General features: G+C 34.9%; 2 protein-coding genes across 2 annotated transcripts in view; one reads left to right on the top strand and one right to left on the bottom strand.

The window, feature by feature from the left end:
- LOC111056619 overlaps positions 1 to 14549 on the top strand; it is a 100063-nt gene extending 85514 nt beyond the window's left edge. Inside the window, 7 exon segments of the mRNA XM_039439584.1 lie at positions 747 to 782; positions 784 to 979; positions 2200 to 2427; positions 3881 to 4126; positions 6513 to 6813; positions 9964 to 10084; positions 11236 to 14549. Coding sequence (XP_039295518.1) covers positions 747 to 782; positions 784 to 979; positions 2200 to 2427; positions 3881 to 4126; positions 6513 to 6813; positions 9964 to 10084; positions 11236 to 12672 — 2565 coding nt within the window. The 3' untranslated portion in view covers positions 12673 to 14549.
- Positions 14550 to 15575: 1026 nt separating this feature from the next.
- Positions 15576 to 22247, bottom strand: part of LOC111056620 (protocadherin Fat 4-like) — a gene marked incomplete at its 5' end in the record, with an annotated part of 41962 nt that continues 35290 nt past the window's right edge. Inside the window, 2 exon segments of the mRNA XM_039440330.1 lie at positions 15576 to 18743; positions 20662 to 20766. Of these exon segments, the coding sequence (XP_039296264.1) occupies positions 18654 to 18743; positions 20662 to 20766 (195 nt within the window).

Here is a 22247-nt window from a genome sequence, read left to right as displayed (position 1 = left end):
CGTCAGGCTCGCCTCGCTCGCCGTATCCGTCTAGCCAGGGGGCTCCGCTCCCTGGACCCCCGACTGGATCGTCCTAGAATAAGATCAGCATTTGAGCATTTTTATCATAAATGTTAGGACGATCCAGTCGGGGGTCCAGACTCAACGTATCTCGCTAAACGGATATGGCGAGCGAAGCGAGCCTGACGTCTAGTAAAATAATATTCCCAGGGATAGGTCTGATTGAAGTGGTAGTGCCCAATCAATTTTTCCGCGATAAATGCATTTCAATCTTCAACTTCAACTTCCATTTCAAAGTCAACTCAACGTAATGCCAACCTGGCAAAATTATTAATTTAGTTAGCAGTTAACAACTATTTCGAAGAGGTTCTCTCTCTAGATTATAGTTCTATATTATGGTATGGTCTTTTTTCATTTATAATTAAGAGAATAAGAAAAATATACATGCCAAAAGACAAACTTTTAACACTAAAAAACCACCCTTAGAGTTAAAATATTGCCAAGAGATTCCTTAGTGCGCCTCTAAAGGGCCAACTGAACATACCTACCACATTTGAATGTTTTTGGTCCGGCAGACTTTTAGTTCTGCGAGTGAGTGAGTCAGTCAGTGAGTGAGAGCCATTTCGCTTTTATAGAGATCTCCAGTGTCACTTTTTGAACTTGTAGCAGAGCTATGTAGCTCTGCTATATAGCTCTGCCACATAGTGTAAACCCAGCTTAATTCTAGAATTTTTCAATTTTGACAGGAAGAATGCAACGTAATCTGCGTGGACTGGGAAAAACGGAGCCACATTCCCCAACTACGTCCGAGCCGCAGCCAATACAAGATTGGTTGGCAAACAGTTGTCAATGCTGATAGCTGGCCTCCATGAGAAGCTGCACTTACCACTGCATAAAGTGCATATCATCGGGTTCTCTCTTGGCGCTCATGTGGCTGGGTTTGCGGGGGCCCAACTGAAGAATATCTCAAGGATCACTGGTTAGTATGAAAAAAGGAAACTATTCCAATTGAATTGAAGAATAGATGGATACAGACAGTGATAAGGCTCCCTTCGCTCACATGAAAGTAAGAAGAGCATCGCTTCGCTCGCCTGGAGGTAAACTAGAGCTCGCTCCACTCGCCTGGGAGAAGATTATTGCTCGCTTTGCTCGCCGTAGGATGAGGCTAGTTAAGAAGCAAATCATGCTTCATCTTCTTGCTCTGTTCCTTCTCATGTCCTCTATCTGATCGTTCATCTTTTCTTTCATTCCATAATCGTTCTTCTTTATTTTATTTATTTATATTTTTTACAAAGAAGCACTGATTGGGAGAGAAAAACTAATAATACTCCTTGTACTATTTCTTTCCCAAATTTAGATAACATTTTAAAAGTCCAAAATAGGGTTATGATTTCACTTTACTAGAATTCAGTCCATTTTCACTCAAAAACGACGAAAACTAAAATTTTTAAATTTTGACGGTTGAGAACAAACTATAAAACAAAAATATCACACTCAAATCACAATTAATTGGGAAAATTTTTGAATAATTTTACAAAATTTAGAGCCAGAAAAAACAAATATCTTTCATACGATATTCTTCTCGTCCTGTTTCCCGCTTCATCATCCCTTCTCTTTCTCTTCTTCTCAAGGCTTGAGTCTCTTCATTTCCTTTTTCCACCCATTCACCATCACTCATCTTCCACTCCTTCTCGTCTTCTACTCTCTTTCTCCTCTTACGCCTCTTACCTCCTACTCATCCTCTTCTTCTCTATTTCGTCTCCTCTCTATATTGATATCCTGTATTATTCAACCCAGAGCAGCCTTCTTGTGATTCATGAAATTTTATCATTATCAAAGATTAACATGCTTTTGTGCAACCGGGCCCTTGTGTCACATTTTGTCAACATGTCTCTTGTCACATTTGGTACCAACTAACACGGGAGATCAATTTAGATAATCAATTGGATGAAGATTTTGACTTAGTAATAACAATAATATAATCAATAATTATTCAATAATGCATCAACTTGATCATTCTGTTCCCCAGGCTTAGACCCAGTCGGCCCCCTGTTCTAGTTCAGATAATTAATTATGATGGAAATTTTTATTTGAAATTTAAATGGACGATAAAATCAAGTAATTCTGGTTCCCAAAATAATTTCCATGTAATTCGTTTTCCCAAGTCTCGAAAATAATCCTGATTGTTCTCTTTCTCAGGTCTAGACCCAGCCGGCCCCCTGTTCGAGAGCCAAGACCCGCGAGCTCGCCTCGATTCGAGTGACGCCAGCTTTGTCGATGTGATTCACTCCAACGGGGAGAACCTCATCCTGGGTGGCCTGGGGTCATGGCAGCCTATGGGACACGTCGACTACTACCCCAACGGGGGTCGCATGCAGAAGGGATGCAGCAACCTGTTCGTGGGTGCTGTCACCGATATATTGTGGTGTAAGTTGATTGATAAAAACAGAGGAAAATCATACCATAGAGTAAAGATAGCACAAGCACTTCTGCTAAATTTTATCCATATATTAATAGAGATGGATTCGCACACAATAGTGAAAATATAATTCCCACGTGTTCTAATGGTACTATTCACACTCATCCCGGTTGAGTGAGTATGAATAATACCATTAGAGCTAATGGGAATTATATTTTCACTGTTCGCAACAGTGGTGTGGAAATCCAGCTTTAGACTGGCCACTAACGTAACGTTTTAGATGTTCGATACGACTGTCAGACGAACAAATGCCGGCCTATGAAACAAATCAAGTTATCCCATTTGAATACTTTATTGAATAATTGACCGAACGTAGTGAGGTCTATGTTTTAACTCGGATTTTCTTTTGTCTGTCTGTATGTAACGCGATTACAGCCAAACGCGTTGATAGAATTCGATGAGATTTGGCAGGAATATTCCTTTTTCAACTGCGCGTCGCTGTATACACAAGGTTTTTCGAAATTTTGCATTTCAAGGATAATATGAAAGGAAAAGGAATTCCTCCATACTCTAATATCAATATATATATTATCATCTACTTTGAAGATAGGATCAGACTATAGAATTAATCAGCTGACAAGTAGATTATTCATTGCATGCAATACACAGATTTCTGGCCGTGTCTATCTCTGTAAGGTAGGGTTTCAATATTTTTTATGATGCGTGCCCATCAGTATTAATATTCTTACATTTGAAAAACGAATTTAATAGGTGAAAATAAAAATAGATTAAATGGACTGAATTATGCTGAAGAAATTATAATTGACTGAGCGAAGTGAGGTCTAAGATTCAAGTCGACGGTTAGCATTTCTCTTAATGTTTGAATGTTTATATGTTGCGCATTTACGGCGAAACGCGGTAATAGATTTTCATGAAATTTGAGAGGTATGTTCCTTTTTTAATTGCGCGTCGACGTGTATACAAGGTTCTTGGAAATTTTGCATTTCAAGGATAATATGAAAAGAAAAAGGAGCCTCCTTCATAATTGAATAAAAACACACATATGTTGTCAAATTCTACACAGTTTTATTTGGTACACGACCAAAACTTGAAAATTTGACCGGTGTGTGGTCACGAAACCATGGTCGTGTACCAAATAAAACTGTGTAGAATTTGACAACATATTTGTGTTTTTATTCAATTGAGTAAATTATGATTCAACTGTGAATAATTGTGATTCAACTGAATCAACTAGAACAGGTGACATCAGATACTTGTGGATGAGAAAACTACGTGAGGTCTACTGTTCACAGAACTACTAGTATTCTTGCATGAAAAGGGATATTTTCGATATTAAAATTATAGTTTCCAGTCAAATTATTTTCTATTTGACAATAATTGTGTAATTGACAATGATTGTGACAATAATTTTGACAGTAATTGACAATAATTGTGTTACAGCTGTATCAGAAGCAGAAGGCAGGAGCTTGTGCAACCATAGGCGAGCCTACAAGTTCTTCACAGACAGCGTCTCGCCACGTTGCCATTTCCCTGCACTCTCCTGCGACAGCTTCGACAAATACCTGGCAGGCAACTGCTTCCCCTGCACCGATCAGGATAACTGCGGCAACATGGGCTATTATGCCGACAAGGCTAAGGGGAGAGGCACGCTCTATCTGGTCACTAGGGATGAGGAACCCTTTTGTGGTGAGTGAATAAGATAGTAGCTTAATTTTCAGTCATCGTTTTCATTTGTTATTTTTTGTGATTGAATGAAGTAGTGGCCTCAATGAAAAGGGTCGATGTCAAACGAGGCCACCGACGAAAGAGGCCTGCGACAGTCCAGACCTGCGACAGTCGAGACCTGCGACATTTGAGGCCTGCAACCGTAGAGGACTCCTGAAAAAGGAGGCCTTCGTCAGGCGTCATTTGAGGACTCTTTATTTTTGAACAGCCCCGACAGTTGAGACCTGCGACCGCAGATGACTCCTAAAAAGAGTCCTCAAATGTCGCCTACGTCAGGCGTCATTTGAGGAATCTTCACTTTTTGTACAGGCCTCGACTGTCGCGCCTCCGGATAAGACACACTTCACGTTGATACATTGTATGAATCAGATAGTACCCTAATTCCCTGTCATCTATTTCATCATTTTTTTTTTTGTTTGTTGTTGAATTATGTTTATTGGATGATTCTCATTTTCAAACTGGATGAAATGGAAGTTGGACAATTTCTAGTTTTACTATCCAGGATTTTCATTCATTTCGATCGATGGATTTTTCTGCATCCAATTTCGTGTTTTCGAAATATATCAATACTAGTTGTCAGGCTTGCTTCGCTCGCCATATCTGTCTAACCAGGGGGCTCCGCCCCCTGGACCCCCAACTGGATTGTCCTAGAATGAGATCAGCAGGCACGCTTCGCTCGCCTGCATTTTTCATTTTAGCATTTTTATCATATATTAGGACGATCCAGTCGGGGTTCCAGACTAAACGTCTGGCTAAACGGATATGGCGAGCGAAGCGAGCCTGACGGCTAGTAATATAATATTCCCAGGAATAACTCTGATTGAAGTATTGCCTCATAACTCGCTTCGCTCGCCTGCATTTTTCATTTTAGCATTTTTATCATAATTATGTTAGGACGATCCAGTCGGGGGTCCAGACTAAACGTCTGGCTAAACGGATATGGCGAGCGAAGCGAGCCTGACGGCTAGTAATATAATATTCCCAGGAATAGCTCTGATTAAAGTAGCATCTTCAACTTGGTGCCAACCTAACAAAGTCAACTCAACTTAATGCCAACCTGACAAAATTATTAATTTAGTTACCAGTTAACAACTGTTTCGAAGAGGTACTCTCTCTAGATTATAGTTCTATATTAACATATGGTATGGACAATTTTCAATTATAATTAAGAGAATAAGAAGAATATACATGCTAAAAGACGAACTTCAAACCCATAAAAACCACCCTTAGAGTTAAAATATTGCCAAAAGATATTTTCCTAAAAAAAAAAATTCGAAGAATATCTTGATATCTTCCTTTCACGGTTAAGGCATCATTACCTGTTCTGAATCTCTTCGTCTCTATAATTCAGTCTTCTTCTGCTTCTCATCCTACTATTCCTCCACATTCTTGTCCTTATTTCTGTACTCTTTCTTATCCTTTTTATGTTGATCTTTCTTCTCCATAATCTCATTCTTCTCTTTCTTCGTTTGCTTTTCCTACTCCTCCTTCACCTCCTCCTCCTCCTCCTCCCACTCATCCTCATCCTCATCCCCCTCCTCCTCCTTCTTCTTCTTCTTCTTCTTCACAACCTTTTCTTCTTCAATAGGGAATTGTACGCTGCCTTCTCCTGATTCTCTTTTTCCTTTTACTTTACTATTTTTATCTAACTTTATCTATTTTTTTATTTTATTTCTACATTAATATATACAATATAATTCTCAACTATGAATGATTGGGGAAGGAACAACAGGCTCAAAGCCCAAAACTATTCCTTTCCCAAATTTAGATAGAAATTGTTCAAAATAGGTTATGTTTACAATTCATGTTTTTTGGCCAATTTTGGTCCTGAATATATCCTAACATACCTTATATGTATAATATTAACGAGAAATTTAGATTAAGGGAAAGTCGCAAACCAAATTGAATAAGAATACTGATAACTGAAAAATACTGTTGAATGAAAAAAAAATACTAAGAAATTGTCAAAAAACCACTGATTTATTGATAATTAGAAAGACCGGTTTTGGTTATTACACCATTGTCAATCTCTGATAATCTCTGAGTTTATCAGAGATTGACAATGGTGTAATAACCGAAACCGGTCTTTCTAATTATCAATAAGTCAGTGGTTTTTTGACAATTTCTTAGTCTTTTTCATTCAATATGAATAATTACCACAATATCAACTTCTCAACTACACAAAAAATGAAAAATACTGTATTAATAATTGAAAATTAAAACTTCAAAAGAAACTCAAACTTACTCCTGGCAATGTTGATACTTTTGATATCTTCTCTCTCTCTTCTCCTTTTATCTTTTCTCTCAATAACACATGAAGAATAACATGAATTTTCTCTGTTTTCAGCGAACCAATACCTAGCCCGTGTCGAAAGCACACCAAGTGTCCTCCCAGTAGTCAGCTACGGCAAAATCCAACTGACCCTGATCGGAGACGGTGACCTGAACGAGACGTTCACACTGACAACCAAGGACGATGACGAGCTGAGTGTGGGAGGAGCCTTGAGTCGCATCATAGTTCCACATCCTGCCGTCAGACATTATGTGGCGCTGCAGATACTCTACACGGCCTACAGTGGATGGATATCTAGTGGGCTGGCCAGGTGGAGCATCGACAAGATTATATTGGTCGATAGTTTGGGGCAAAGGTGAGAAATAATTGATACTCTAGTCTTAACAAGATTTCTAGATTTTTCAATTTTAGACTCTAAGGGCCGTTTGCACAGTATAGATTGCTAGACTCGATTAAGTTAATCTGAAAGTTTAAACTTGTATTGATTTTCTCAGTGCATTTACTAATCCAGTTTACGTTGAACTAGTTTAGCGTAAAGTTGGTAATAGAATGTCAGGAAATTTGTTATTTGTTTACAAACCATCAGTAAATTGAGGTTATGTAGCTACTATTTTAGTATTTTCTTGTTCTTGTTCAAAATCTACAGAGCTGTAATCTGTACGGTTATAAAAGTGAAAAGCGATTGAGATATTCTTTAAAAACTCATGTTTAGTTGGCACCAGAAAATATATTTTAGAATGTAAGATAAAAAAGTTATTTTGTTATGGTTGAATCTACTACGGTATTCCTCGTTTATTAGAAATCTCTCAAAAGCAATATATCTCAGTAATGTGTTATTGAAAACATGTTTTCTAATCAAAGACCACTGTTAAAAATTGTCTTAATTTCTATCAAGTGTTTTATTCAATCAGAATACTAAATTGGCAGTTGCTGTACTCAAGCAAACCCGTTAAAAAATGCTCAATCCCAGAAATTCAAATTATTTGTTTTTTGCCCAATTTTTCTCAGTTTCAAAATTTCTTCGCAGTCATCTCTATCAATCGCATTAAAAAGTTCTATCAATTCCTCCATTATAATTATTTTTACATTCAAATAATGATTCACTATAACCTAAATTAATAATGATTATCGTCTACAGAAGCCTTAAAATACAACCGTCGAAGAATAATTTACTATCAGCTGTTAAATATTCACATCAAATATTCACAGATGTCAAGTTAATCCAAATTATTTGGTTTAAACCTCCTGCTTTGGAGGTTTAAACTTTCCCAGAGTTTAAACTCAACACAGAGTTCAAACTGATACTGTGCAAATTGAATTTTAGTTCAAACCAAAAAAAATCCAGATTTGGTTTAAGCTTTAGCTTAAACTTACACTGTGCAAACGGCCCTAATAGTATCTTTTTGATTCAAAATTTGCTCGTTTATCTGATTATTGAAGAGCGTAAATTGTATTTTGAAAAGTGAAAGTGACATAACCAACATTTTGATTTGGACAGTATAGTATAAATTGGTAATGGGACAGTTTTGGGCATGAGCCTGTTGTGCCTTTCCTCATGTTAAGTATTTGTACACAAATAAATAAATAAAATTCAGACGTTGAACAAATTGAACGTTTAGACGAGCATCCTATTTGAGGGGAACTCCTTCTCGAATGCTATTGGTGGAAGCCTATTCCATCATCGACCAATCAGGTGCGAGTTCACTTCCCCCGCTGTCACAATTCCCCTATACACTCGATAGTACAAGTACTCTCATTGGCTAATTAGAACTCCCGTATAGACTCCATTTTCTGTGAAGAACAATACAATTTCTTCTGACCCACAATAACTAGTAATATTTATTTATCACATTGTGTACACATACTTAACATGAGGAAAGGCACAATAGGCTCATGCCCAAAACTGTCCCATTTCCAATTTATATTATACTGTCCAAATCAAATTTTGGTTATGTCACTTTCACTTTTCAAAATAAAATTTACGCTCTTCAATACTCTGATAAACGAGCAAATTTTGAATCAAATAAATACTATCAAAGTCTAAAATTGAAAAAATCTAGAACAGTAACTTAATAAATATCCAAGAAGTTTAAATTTTGAAGTCTTAATAATTTAATAATTTTAACTTAACTTAATAATTTTGAAGTCTAAAACTGTCTCATTTCCAATTAATAGTACACTGTGCAAATCAAAATGTTGGTTATGTCACTTTTACTTTTCAAAATACAATTTACGCTTTTCTATACTCTGATAAACGAACAAAATTTACTCGTAAATCAGATAGATACTATCAAAGTCTAGAATTAAAAAAATCTAGAACAGTAACTTAATAATCATCCAAAAAGTCTAAATTTTGAATGAAACTAGAAATTTTTGAGCTAAAAATTTCACACTTTACACATAACATTGTCAATGGTTCATCATTCCGTCTTCACATATAAATCGGCTTTCTTTGTATAAATTGATTTATTCTTATAAACTTAAATTTTTGTACTAGCTGCATCATTCGTGTAAGCTGCTTCAAACTGTGGACTTTTTTTCAAGCGCGAAAAAAAGTCACTTGTAACTTTGTTAATATTCTGTATGAATTTCGAGTGAGTAAAAATTTGATTTGATTTGATTTGTAATGTTTGTTTGTTTCCATTAGAAGCCTTCCAGATACTCTTATCAGAATATAGGGAATGTCAAGATTTTTTGTTCTCTGTACAATGATTGTTTGTTTGATTGACACTTTGTTTCTCTGTGAGATTGTTTGTTCATAATGTACAATGTAAGCTATCACGTTTGTTTATTTGTCAATTCATTCTAATTTGAATATCGTTACTTATATTTCGTCGGTTTTTAAACATTAAATCAAACGCCTTTCATTGAAATAATGTGATCATTGCTCAGAGAAATAGCAATATTATTAACAGAATACCTGTTATCAGAACTATAGCTAAGCCAATTGAAAAATAGAATGACCTTATCATTAGAATGAATAGGTTGAAATTCTCAACTATTATTCATTCTCAATCTACTTATTTTTTCTGAGGATTGTGCCCGCATGAGCTCCAGGCTTTGATAATGAGACGGATGATTGATTGATTGATTGATTGATTGAGTACTTTATTTATGTAGACTACAATATATACTGGCTTATACACTTATATACAATAGCTTACAATACAGCAAAATTATAGATGAATTTACATAATATAGACTAAGAAAATAATTATTGAACTGTATATGATATGAAAAAGCAATTTGTAATATAATAACTATAGATAATGATAATATTGTTATGCATCTACATAAATTGGCGGAGCTTTGGACATATCAATGTCCATTCTTCGGAAAGAATATTAAAAATTTCCTCCCCACTAACTCTCTACCAAATGATGAGTGACTTACAGCTGTAGATGGGCTCTGAATCAAGCTATTATAAAGTATTGTATACTGTTCTTTGGAATCCTACTATATTTATACCTGTAATATATTTACAATAATGATTGATATTTTTCAGTTTGTCAGTGTGCAAAAGAGGGCTTGTTCTGGAGTCTGGCATAGCGGCTCTACTGCCACTTTATCCTGGAAACTGCAAGCATCAATCTGATAGTACTCCGTCGGTTACTTGGAACAATAATGTAAGTTATCTCATAACACAACAATATTTAACGATTATGTGAAATATCCTTCAACAAAAGATTTGTTCTTTTGTATATTATGTGTTTAATCATCAATTAGTCTTGTTGTCTTGTCAATTAGGATTGGGATTATTGTGATTGTTTACTGAATAATTTTTTATTGTCAAATGCTACAGTGTATGAATACACTGTCATTTATTTATCTTATTTTATTTATTTATCAATCAACAAAAAAAAGAGCTTGTTATCTGGAAGCTACTGCTATTATCATTAAATATACAAATACCATGAGAATATCAGAGTATTGGAATTGGAATGTAGATATCAATTGGATTTCCAACATAAAGACTATAATAGACTTCAATCTATTGTCAAAAGAAGAGGAAATTATTCATCTTCCATGTAATTCCGACTCTTGTTTCTCTCTTTATCAACTTCCTGTCCTCTTCCCTTTCATAGCTAGTCTCTTGAAACCTCACTACTAACTTGTCTACTCTCTTCACATTATTGTCATATCTCTATTTCCTATCAACTTCCTACTCTATTCTCTCTTTCTTTTCCGTTCTTCCAACCACTTTTCCTTCTCCATTTTCTCGCTATTCTTTCTCACACCATCTTCCCCTTTTGTATGTCCTTCTCTTTTTTCTTCCCACTCTTCTGTTTCTCTCTTCCCCAATATCACATCCATGATATTTCTCATGAACTCACCATCATCATGGTAATCTTATTTCTCCTCCCCATAATGCATCTTTCCCAATCATTCTATTATTATGTACTTTATGCCATTGATTAATGAATGAGTAGATAATTGGAAGTTGTTGATAATCTCCCTTACTCTTACATTAACCTCCTTTTTAAATTCCTAAACTCCCAGTTTCATGAAAAAAATTGTTTTCTTAGTTTATTTTTTAAGTTAGCATTCATTCTATTTATGTATTTTATTATTTGTAGCCACCTGCTGTAAAATCTTTAGGTTTAGCGGGACCAATTGTAATGCATTTTACTGAATAAAATGATTGATCGATTGATTAAACTTGATATTTCCATTTTCATAACATGAACTCTCACTCAGAATCAGTTTCCACCTCATTATAATTTTTTTCGTTTTTCTATTTTAGTCCTCAGAGTTTCATGCTCATCTTATTTTCCAGGTGACATTACCAAAGATCCCATCCGACAACACCACCCGCTACATCCCGACCCAAGTGGTTCACCTGGGTGACGAAATCGTGTTCAACAGCTCGTTAACCGACAGGAAACAAAATGGCAGCGACAAACACGACGACAACTACCTCAGCTACAACTGGCAACCGGTTCCTGAGTACCCAGAAGTCTCCGGCAACTCAGGAAACGACCTTGAGTCCACAAACCTCAACCTTGAGGATGTTGGTCGAGGGTTCCTCAATGTGAAACAAGTTAGCAGCAGCTGGAACTCCACTAGAAACACAACCGGTTTAGAGGAAAGGTTTGGGAACAACACAACCCTGGACAAGAGGTCACCGGGGAAGGATTTGTTGGGTAATGCAACCCGTAAAATGGATGACAAAAAGGAGAGGATCCTCAGGAAGGATGAACCCTACAAGTTTGAAGCGATTATGTTGAGTGACGAACCGGTTCAAACCGGTTCTACAAGTTCAGGGAACGACACAACAACACGTCCAGAAATCAAGGAACCCATCCTACCTTCAACAACACCTCGTGTAGCTTCCAACCGGTCACCTAAATCAGACCTTACACCACCTTCTGTAACTGCCACAGAATCGTGGTACCACTGGGAGAGCTCCACCAACAACGGCAAAAAGACTAAAAAGTTGAACCTGGATTCTGTACCCTCTGCAGCTGCTGCAACTTCCAATGAAACTTCTCCGGAAAGGTCTCTGGTGGTACAACTTTTCCCGCAGAGGTTGGTCAGTTTGTTGGAGCAGGCTGAAAGGTATGCAAGGTTGGCGTTTTCTCCGTTTGTGTCTCAAGGTGATAACTCGGAGTCTAGAGTGCAGAGGATGTTGAAGTATTTGCCAACATTTTGGACACATAGTGATCAACATGCAGCCTCTTCTGCTAAACGTGCAAACCGGCATATAGATGTTGCTAAACCTGGGGAAAACCAACCTGACAATCCATACAAGATGGAAACCCCTGATCCCAATTCAGGCTACAAGATGGAAAACCCTGATTCCAATTCAGGTTACAAGATGGAGAACCACCCTGATAGGGATCCCAATCCAGGTTTAAAACCTAGTCCAGGACCTTCCCCTGTGGGTGAACACCAAACTGTTTCTTTCGACAACAGGGGGGATTCTGCATTACCCTACAAACTACAAACCCAGCAAACCCTTGAGGAAAACTCTAAAGTGGTTGCAATTCCTTACAAACTAGCCGACCAGAAGAGGGTGGATAAGTTTCATCCAAAGTTCATCCCAGTTTTGCATGAAACAGATAAAGGATCGACGGAGGAAAGTCCTGTTAAGGTTGTGTTAGATTTTAATCGACCTGAGGGTGTGGTTGACCATATGGAGACTCCCTTGGCTCAGGAGGAGTCGGAGTATGAAGGTGTTGAGAAGACTACTGTGAAGGAGGGTACGAGATGAGGAGAATGGTGATTCCAGTGGAAAATCTGATTGAAATATGGATATCACACACTAATCATGGGAACTTCAGAGTGAAAATTGTTCACTTTGATTAGAAGATTGAATTAGAATATGGATAATACACACTCATGTTTGAAAACTTTTGAGTGTTTGTAAAGGAGAGTGTGATATGAGGAGTATAACGATTCCAGTTGGAGATTTGATTGAAATCAATGTACCTAGAATACAGGATTCTTGACACATTGATTACAGAATATAGGATTCTAGCATAGAGAAACAATAACATAAGCTATTGTTTGACAATAACAATAACATACGCTGTTGTTTCTCTGTGGTTCTAGGTACCTTTGATTGAAATATAGGTATCATACAGTAATCATGAAAACGTTGACGTTGAAAATGATTAGATGATTGTATTAAAGTATGGATATTATACTCTCATTTGAAATAACGTTTGCGTGTTTGGATAAGAGAGTCTGGATGAGAATTAAGGTAATTTCAGTTGGAAATTCAATTGAAATATGGGCATCACACTCGTTCGAACCTCTTGTTTTATAATGTGATAGATGTATCTCACTTGATAGGTAAGATCCATCTGACAGAATTCGAGTTTTGAAACCACTACCGATTACAATAATTATTTGAATGATAATCCATTATCATCAATGAGATTATATAATATGTTTTTTCAAATGATTTTGACAATAATTGAAACTATTATCAAATTAAAAAGCTTCCACAATTACCAGTTGTCTTCTCCCAGTAATATTGTATTATTGCATAATATAATGATTTGTGATTTATCACTCATTAACTGCAATTATCATTAAATCATTCATTCCTTGTACACATCATCATTTCAATATTCTTAACATTCCTTAGAACTCGCATATCCATGAATATCATAGTCTATTACATTCATCTGTAAAGTTCTCATGATTTATGTTACCATTCGTCTTGGAACTACTTTTGAACTTATGTTCTTGAAACAGAGACTTTAACCTGGAACTACTTATATAGGCATATACTACTGTTGAAAACAAATACTTTTTTGATAGTACGAAGTTTATAATAAGAACTTAGATTTTCTTATTGTGAAATCTGAATTGGTTTGTATCAAAAAAATTTGGAAAGAATAAAATGGGAAGAAACAATAAATACTTTCAGTACAGTTCCTGTTCAGAGATCGGATGTGTAAACTTAGAATTTGAATAAACATTGATCTATTCAAATATTAATTTAATAAAAAAATAATTTCTCATACAGTACTTTTTCCAAAAGAAGGGCTGTTCCTTTCTTGTGATGAAGCTATGAGAGAAATTTTAAAGGACATCAACAAAAAAATTCTTCATTCTTTATTGATTCACACAATAAGAATAAGTACATCATGAAAATGATAGGGAGAGAAAAATAAGGCAACCTTGTGCTATTCCTCTTCCAAATTTAGATAGGGGGTTACACATAGTCCGAGATGAGTCATGTAGTTGTTCACTTCACAAAATATTATATGAATACAAATTAAATTGAATTAAAAATCAATCAACCAATGCCTGTTGTGATAATAATATGCAATATTTGTTGGCAATATCTCTTTATTTTTTATAGATTTTTGATATATTTTGTAAAAGTGTCATGTTGTGGAAATTGAAGAGACGATGTAGAACCAAAATTAGATTTAAGATTAGTTATTTTTTCTGAAAAGAAGTAACTGCTATTTAAGACTACTTTTAGGTTATATTCTCTGTTGTATTTCCACAAAATAATGATATTACTGTATTAGTTTAGGATACTACTCTAGATTACAATATTTATTTATTATTAGTCATTCTCGTGTACAGTATTTTTCTACCGATTGTAATATAATAGTGTTTATGTTACTTGAAGTTTGTTTTATTTTGGAACCTTATCCTTATCAAATTGATTTCATTGAAATTCTACATTGATGATATTCTGGTCTAAAGCTGCATTTACACCAGAATTATTAACAAAATGTTAATAACTTAATCCTTATAGATTCTATTAGATTGAACTCAACTTATCATACACATGATAATCATATGAATTTGTCAATTTCCGTTGAATCTAATAGAATCTATAAGGATTAAGAAATTGAAATGTTGTTAATAACTTTGGTGTAAACGTTGCTCAAGTTGAAGGATTGGGTTTCCAACTACAGTTAAGTAGGGAGTGATAATATTAAGTGCCGGTTGCACAAAAGCCGGTTGAATTTTAACCAGATTGATTCCACGAGAACCAATCAGAGAAGCCGTATTATCAAAAAGGCCTTCTCTGATTGGTTCTCGTGAAATTAATAAAGGTTAAAATTGAACCGGCTTTTGTGCAACCGGGCCTGAGACCTATAGTTGAAGGTCAACAAATTTATATTGTAGTAACCTTCTCTTGGATTTGAATTCATGCTCTCATTAATTTCCGGTTGCATGAACTACTTCTAACTAACCGCGATTAAGTGACGTCATCTAACGTCAGTCCAATGTCACTAAAAAAATGAATCAGCTGGATGACAGTCTGATCACGTCACTTAACCACGGTTAAGTATTATGAACGTGAGTTAACCGGCAGTAGAGTACAAAATCTTTCAATTTAGAACTATAGGTGAGGGTTGCACAAAAGCTTGCTGAATTTTAATCTTGATTAAATGTCACGAGAACCAATCACAGAAGCCTGTTTTTCTAAAGAGCGTTCACTGAATGGCTTTCTTGGCATTTAACCATGATTAAAACTTAAGAGGCTTTTGTGCAACCAGGCATGAGTTTTCTAGACTTATAGAGAGCAGGACGTATCGTAACAGGGGTATCTCAATAGAAAGTTTACAAACTAGTACCAAAAGTTGTCATTTATTTCAAATATATTCACAGGAGTATCTCAATAGAAAGTTTACAAACTAGTACCAAAAATCGTAATTTCATTTCAACTATATTCACAAAGTTATGTTACAAAAATACATCATCGAAATACAAAACCAGTCTCCTTACTTATTATTTACAAATGCAAAAATAAATTGATTTCAAATTTTGATAGATCTGGGTCCAAAGTTGATAGAAATATATGTCTTTGGCTCATGGAGATTGTATGATGAAATATCTAAGTTATAAAAATAAAAATAAAAATCTTAGTACCCTTTATGAAATATTTAATCACAACATGTTTCGGACATTGATGCCATTTTCAAGTCAATGGCATCAAGTCAATGCCATTTTCACTTGAAAATGGCATCAATGTCCGAAACATGTTTTGATTAAATATTTCAAAAAGGGTACTAAGATTTTTCTTTTTCTTTCTATTTCTATGAAAGTAGCCCTATACAGAAAAGAGATAAATATCCAAGTTATATATAGAATAAAGAGGATATAGGATTGCTCAGTAATTGTGAATTTACATAGCTGATGAACAAAATAATTGGAAATAATCAATATCAGAAATGTATTAGATAAGTAATTAATATGAGGAATAGTCTCTGATATCGTTCAACATGCTCTTTTCATTGTTGGCGGTACGTTGCAACTCTCTCATTCATTAAGAATCTCTGTGTGTAGGGAGTATTGCTATCCTTGGCTGTCATTCAACAAAGTGGATAGCGCTATCTCTTTCTCATAGGTACTTGACTCTCACCAAATAAATAATCAAACCATGTTGAAAATTATAGTCGATGATAAATGTGATATTTCATCTATCAATACAGAGATGTTATTATTATCAATTTATCGAAAAAGTCATGAATATCTGAGAAGTCTTGATTGATCTATAACTTAAAAATCAAAGAAAAATGATCCGGTTTGAATAGAAATAGCTACGATAAACCCTCGTCCAGCAATAGCCATTGAAAATTATAGAATCCTGACCAAGGTACATCATATTCCAAAGATTCTAGTAATAAATAACCATTATAAATTCAATTAATTACAACCAAGAAGACATAATACTGAGTTCAAATCTTATAATACTTCAAAACATCGTATGACTGAGAGACGGTTTACATCTAAACAATGGACATAAGAATACACCTATTTTAAAAAACTATAGTGAGGTCCACGTTATAATGGCAGTGGATAAAGATAGAAGAATAGCGATGCCGATTCTCTGCATTAATTATTTATATTTCAACACTGTCAAAAACATAATTGGCATCGTTGTGAACCTAGAAAAGGATAGTAACATCGGCTTTGTCGAATGATAGACAAGGATAGCAAAACCAAAGTTGATCAAATACTGTCATTATAGCGTGGACCTCACTATAGTAACATAGTATCATATCAATTTAATTAATACTTATATTTACATTATATTAAAATAGTTATTCTTCTCAGATAAATATCTAAGTGATTCTTCATACATTTCTATTGCTTACTTAAATTTATATTTATGTACAAATTGGGAAATGACTTGAAGAGTCAGAGTGCCGGTTGCACAAAAGCCGGTTAAATCTTAACCGTGGTTAATTCCACGAGAACCAATCAGAGAAGCTGTCTTTTCAAAAAAGACTTGTCTGATTTAAAATTGGTTCTCGTGAAATTAATTATGGTTAAAATTTAACCGGCTGTTGTGCAACCGGGTCACAATCTGATGAATTATGACCAAAAATATTCAACTAACAATAGTTACAACTCATTTTTACTTAATAATAATATAACTTTGAACGGAATTATTTACAAGTCATGAAAGATAATCTATAATCTTACATAATACTTTTGAACAAATACTTATTGATATTCCAAAGGTTGAATATTGTCTTTGTAGGTAATATCAAATAAGCTTTCTGTCATCTTACAATTCATCATTTGAACAACTCATGGATTAAGTTCAAATTTGGACCTATCACTGCTAATGATTGTCATTAATATTATCTTATTGAATACAATAGATCACACGAATTTGATTGGAGGAAGCATCCATACAATAGATCGTCATAACATATTTCATCTTTATAACAGTTATATTGTATGAATGGAGAGGCATATAGCAGTAATTTATTGATTCAGTCATAAAATTTCAAAAGATTCGTTGATTATTATCGTTGTATACGTTAGAAATTCAACAAATCATAGGTAGACTAGTTGATAAAAGAATCCTTTTTATATCTCATGTAGGCCTGATCTTAATTCTAGATACTGAATTCAGTGACTACATCAAGAGCTGAAAGACTAAGTATCTCACAATTTCTTCTTGAAAACCTTGCTGTAAAATAGTACATGGTACGTACTTCGAGTCCGTGGTAAATATATCAAAAACTGACATGGATCTCTCAAATGCTTCCAGAAAGTTCTGTAGCAGCTCCATGATTGGTCGAGCTGTTCACACAACAATACTGGCCTGCCATTGGCTGCCATGGAATAGTCACTCCCACTTGGATGTCAGTCATTGCTGTTTGGAGTGCCATTTTAAACTCAACTCATTATTCAACCAATTCTTCTTCTTCTTTTTCATATTTCTTCCTTCACCTTCTATTTCCATCTTTTACTTGTTATTATCTTCTGTTTCTGCTACTGCATTCTGCTCCACAATATTATCAGAAATCTGCTTCACAGAAAACTTTAACAGTAACACTATAACTTATGTAATATCGTTCGTGACATAAAGTATCACTTTCTGGAATAAAAGAGCAAAATCTTTGATTAACAATGATATTATATTACCTTACTTCTACCCTTACTCTATACCTTACGTATTTTATTGTCTCTTCTTCACTTTCTCCTTCATCTTGTTCTTTTTCCTTATCGTTGATCTCAAGAAAATCGATAGGAGCTTTTCATTTCTCTGTGTCTTCAAGAAGAAAACACTCAGCAAAGAGCTCTCATCAAACTCTTGTGATATGAATATTTTCCATGTTGATGTATCCACATGATAGATGCACATGTATATATCCACATGAATGATTGATTTTGTCATTTCCGATGCAAGAAAAACCTCTGGCTACTTTTCGACGACTTCAACAATCGATCACGAAAAATAGCGCTGGATTTTCGTCAGAAGTAGACCGTCAAATTCATCTGATCGGACGTCTTGAAAGAATCGGCTCCCAGAGGTGTCACGCTGACATCTGGGTCCATTTCAGTCTGAAACAAACAATAAAAAATTGTTAAGAATCGTTCATTTGTTGAGTTGATGACCAAGCATTCTAATAGCGAGATGTAAAGATTTTAAATGTAGTCAGCATCTTATTCATATTGGTTTGCTATCCTTGTCTGTCATTGGACAAAGCAGAGAGCTCTATCCAACACCGGTTGGCAAATCTTGCATCCTAATCCAACTTAATTGCTTATACAAAACAATATAGAACCATCTTTAAAGACAATTAAGCCTTGCTTTTCATCATAATGAATATTATTTCTCTGCTGGGTGGAAAGAGAAACCTATGTTTCTTATGGAGGTGTTCACACCACAGATAAGTGTGAACACTCTCATTAGAGGCAAGGAAATTCTTTTGTTACCCAGGGGATTGAATTGAATTGAATTGAATTACTGCCTTTATTTTCGTAGAGAGCGAAGTTAGGGCGCAGTCGGCCCTCTCTTACACTTAACTCTCTATTACAAGATAACAATACAAAAAAAAAATACAATAATATAATAAAGAAAAAAAATATTACAAACAATATGAAAAAAAAAACAAACAATATCTACTTATTGAAATAATAACAAATTTTAAATAATTGTAAAGAGAAGAAAATAAATTAACTTGGAAAAATATATATAACAATACTGATTAATAGTAGTGATACTTCATCACTGTAGTGAACAAAATAAAAAAAAAGAGATCCTAATGTATACAAAATACAAAAACGACCACTATAGTGTTTGCTATACATTCCATTCCTACATATTATTATAAATCTTGAAGTGAATAAAAAAGTGAAGTGAATAAAAAGGATCAGAGATTAGTTGGAGAGCATGGCTTTATTTGCATCACTATTTTATCCAATTACTGGGTAGCAATAGTTTACCTTTGTTTTTTAAGGAAGTGTTCACACCACAGACAAGAATGTTAAAACATCAGAGGCAACAGTTTTCTCTTGTTACCCAGCAAATCAAAGATTAGTTGAAGAGCTTTGCTTTGTTTGCATCACTATTTTATTTAATTGCTGGGTAGCAAGAGAATACCGTTGTTTCTTATGGAGGTGTTCACACCACGAATAAGTGTGAACACTCTCACTAGGGCAATGAAATTCTCTTGCTACCCAGCAGATCAAAGATTAGTCGGAGCAATGCTTTCTTTGCATCACTATTTTATTTAATTGCTGGGTGGCAAGAGAATACCGTTGTTTCTTATGGAGGTGTTCACACCACAAATAAGTGTGAACACTCCTACTAGAGGCAAAGAAATTCTCTTGCTACCCAGCAGATCAAAGATTAGTCGGAGACCTTTGCTTTATTTGCACTACTATTTTATTTAGTTGCTGTGTGGCAAGAGAATACCGTTGTTTCTTATGGTGGTGCTCACACCACAAACAAAAATTTGAACACATTAGAGGAAACAGTATTCTCTTGCTACCAAACAGATTAAAGATTAGTTGGAGCACTGATCTATTCGCATCACTATTATATACTGTGAGAGTACATACTGTATATACTCTGTATATTAAAACACTTATTGACATGGGCTACTTTTAAATTAATGAAACAAAATAAAGAAAGAGAATAAAGAAGATTGTGTAAACCGAAACTAGTTGTTCAACTATTTTAAAGTTCTTTAAAGAATAAAAGGGTGCTATAAGATTTATTTTGTTTTATTTATGTATATTAAATAGTCTGTATACTATGCACTCTAAGAGACTGAAATCTTTACAAAATCTAGTCACCATCTCTACTCTCATCTCAATAACATCTCACCTAACCTAACCTAACCTAACCTAACCTAACCTAACCTAACCTAACCTAACCTAACCTAACCTAGCCTAACCTAACCTAACGTAACCTAACCTAACCTTACGTAACCTAACCTAACATAACCTAACCTAACCTAACCTAACGAATTACCTTGCTCCTGGTACCAACAGCATTAGAACTATCACTCTCATCATCCCAGGATAGCTTTTTCACCCTCCTTGGAATAGAACCCATCGGCCATGACACTTTTCCACCCTGTTGAAAGAGAAAATAGTTGTTATTCCTGTAAACTCCAGTATCATTCTAAAAATGGTGATTGATTAAGTGTCTGGCAGCTGGGAGTCGTTAGTTCCATGACACATAGCAAAAAAGAAATTCATTCCTGAAATATGTAGGATGAAATTTGGCCTATTATCATTCCTTTCATCACACACCTGTCTAAGCTATGTAGGGCATCATCATCGGCAGAAACACAGTAAGGATGAATCTTCATTCGTTTTTGAACCTTTATAAAGTTTGATATCAAGGACTGAGCTGCGCTCTGGAGTACAAAAGCATAAAAAAATTATTACGAATGAAGAAATTATAATAGCATTCATACAGAAATGTTCCATCTAATAACAGGAAATTGAGATTAATTCCCAGAGGAATGCAAAAATTTCCCTCACAAAAGCCCAGTTGCATAAAAGCCGGTTAAATTTCAATCCTGATTAACTTCACGTGAACCAAATCAGAGAAGACCATTTCAAAAAGATGTATCAACTTGAATTAATCAGGATTGAAAATAACCCGGCTTTTTTGCAACCGGCACTAAGTAACTGATTAATGATTACAAAAGTTCAACAGCTGAGTCATAATTTTGACACAGTCCCACCAATACCTACTATTAAGTAATAGTAGGTATTGGTCCCACACACATGAACTCGCTCACTCACTTCCATCACCAACAGACGACGAAATAATTATTATCAGATGTTTTTCCAAGGTTGAATAATAATTATCCTTTCAATGTCCTTCAGCGAGTTTTCTCAGGGATGAGACCTAGTGCAAACAAATCTTTATATTGTATACCTACTATTTTCAGAATTTCGTGAGAATCGTTTTCGAGATCAGGTGAAATACAAAAATATAAACATCTAAACATACAAACATCTAAACATCCAAATATCGAAACATCTAAACATTTAAACATATAAACAGAAGTTGCTCGTTTAATAGTATAGGATAAACCAAGATCTATTGAACAACATTATTTATTGCATTCAACATAAAAAACCTTATTTATTCATAAGCTGGTATTCAAGTTTTTACCACTCATTTTTTTAGAACTACGTATGCAATTATACAACATGAAAAAGGAGTTATATTTTAGATTCAAAACTCAAGATCTTTCTATTTTCCTGTTGGTTGTATCACAGACGAATAATGAATGATGAATAAAGTACAGTGTAGGCCTACAACGGCCATCAACAAAGAGAGACAATAATAATAATAATAATAATAATAATAATAATAATAATAATAAATAGTTATTTGTGCATCTAGGGACTAAAGTGCAACTTTTTCTCCCTGAGGGAAACTGTTGTCGCCCGATGGCGTAGCCGAGGGCGACAATTTCCCTGAGGGAGAATAAGTACTTTAGTCCCGTGATGCACACAACATTTTTCCTCCACCTACACCAATACCTATAACAATGAATAATTTTACTACATCTTCACGCTTTCACACTATTTCAG

Source organism: Nilaparvata lugens, chromosome 13 (genome assembly GCF_014356525.2).
Source record: "Nilaparvata lugens isolate BPH chromosome 13, ASM1435652v1, whole genome shotgun sequence".
NCBI classification, from domain to species: Eukaryota; Metazoa; Arthropoda; class Insecta; order Hemiptera; family Delphacidae; genus Nilaparvata; species Nilaparvata lugens.
Note: the sequence above shows the minus strand (reverse complement) of the source record. Positions and strands in the feature narration are given on the sequence as shown.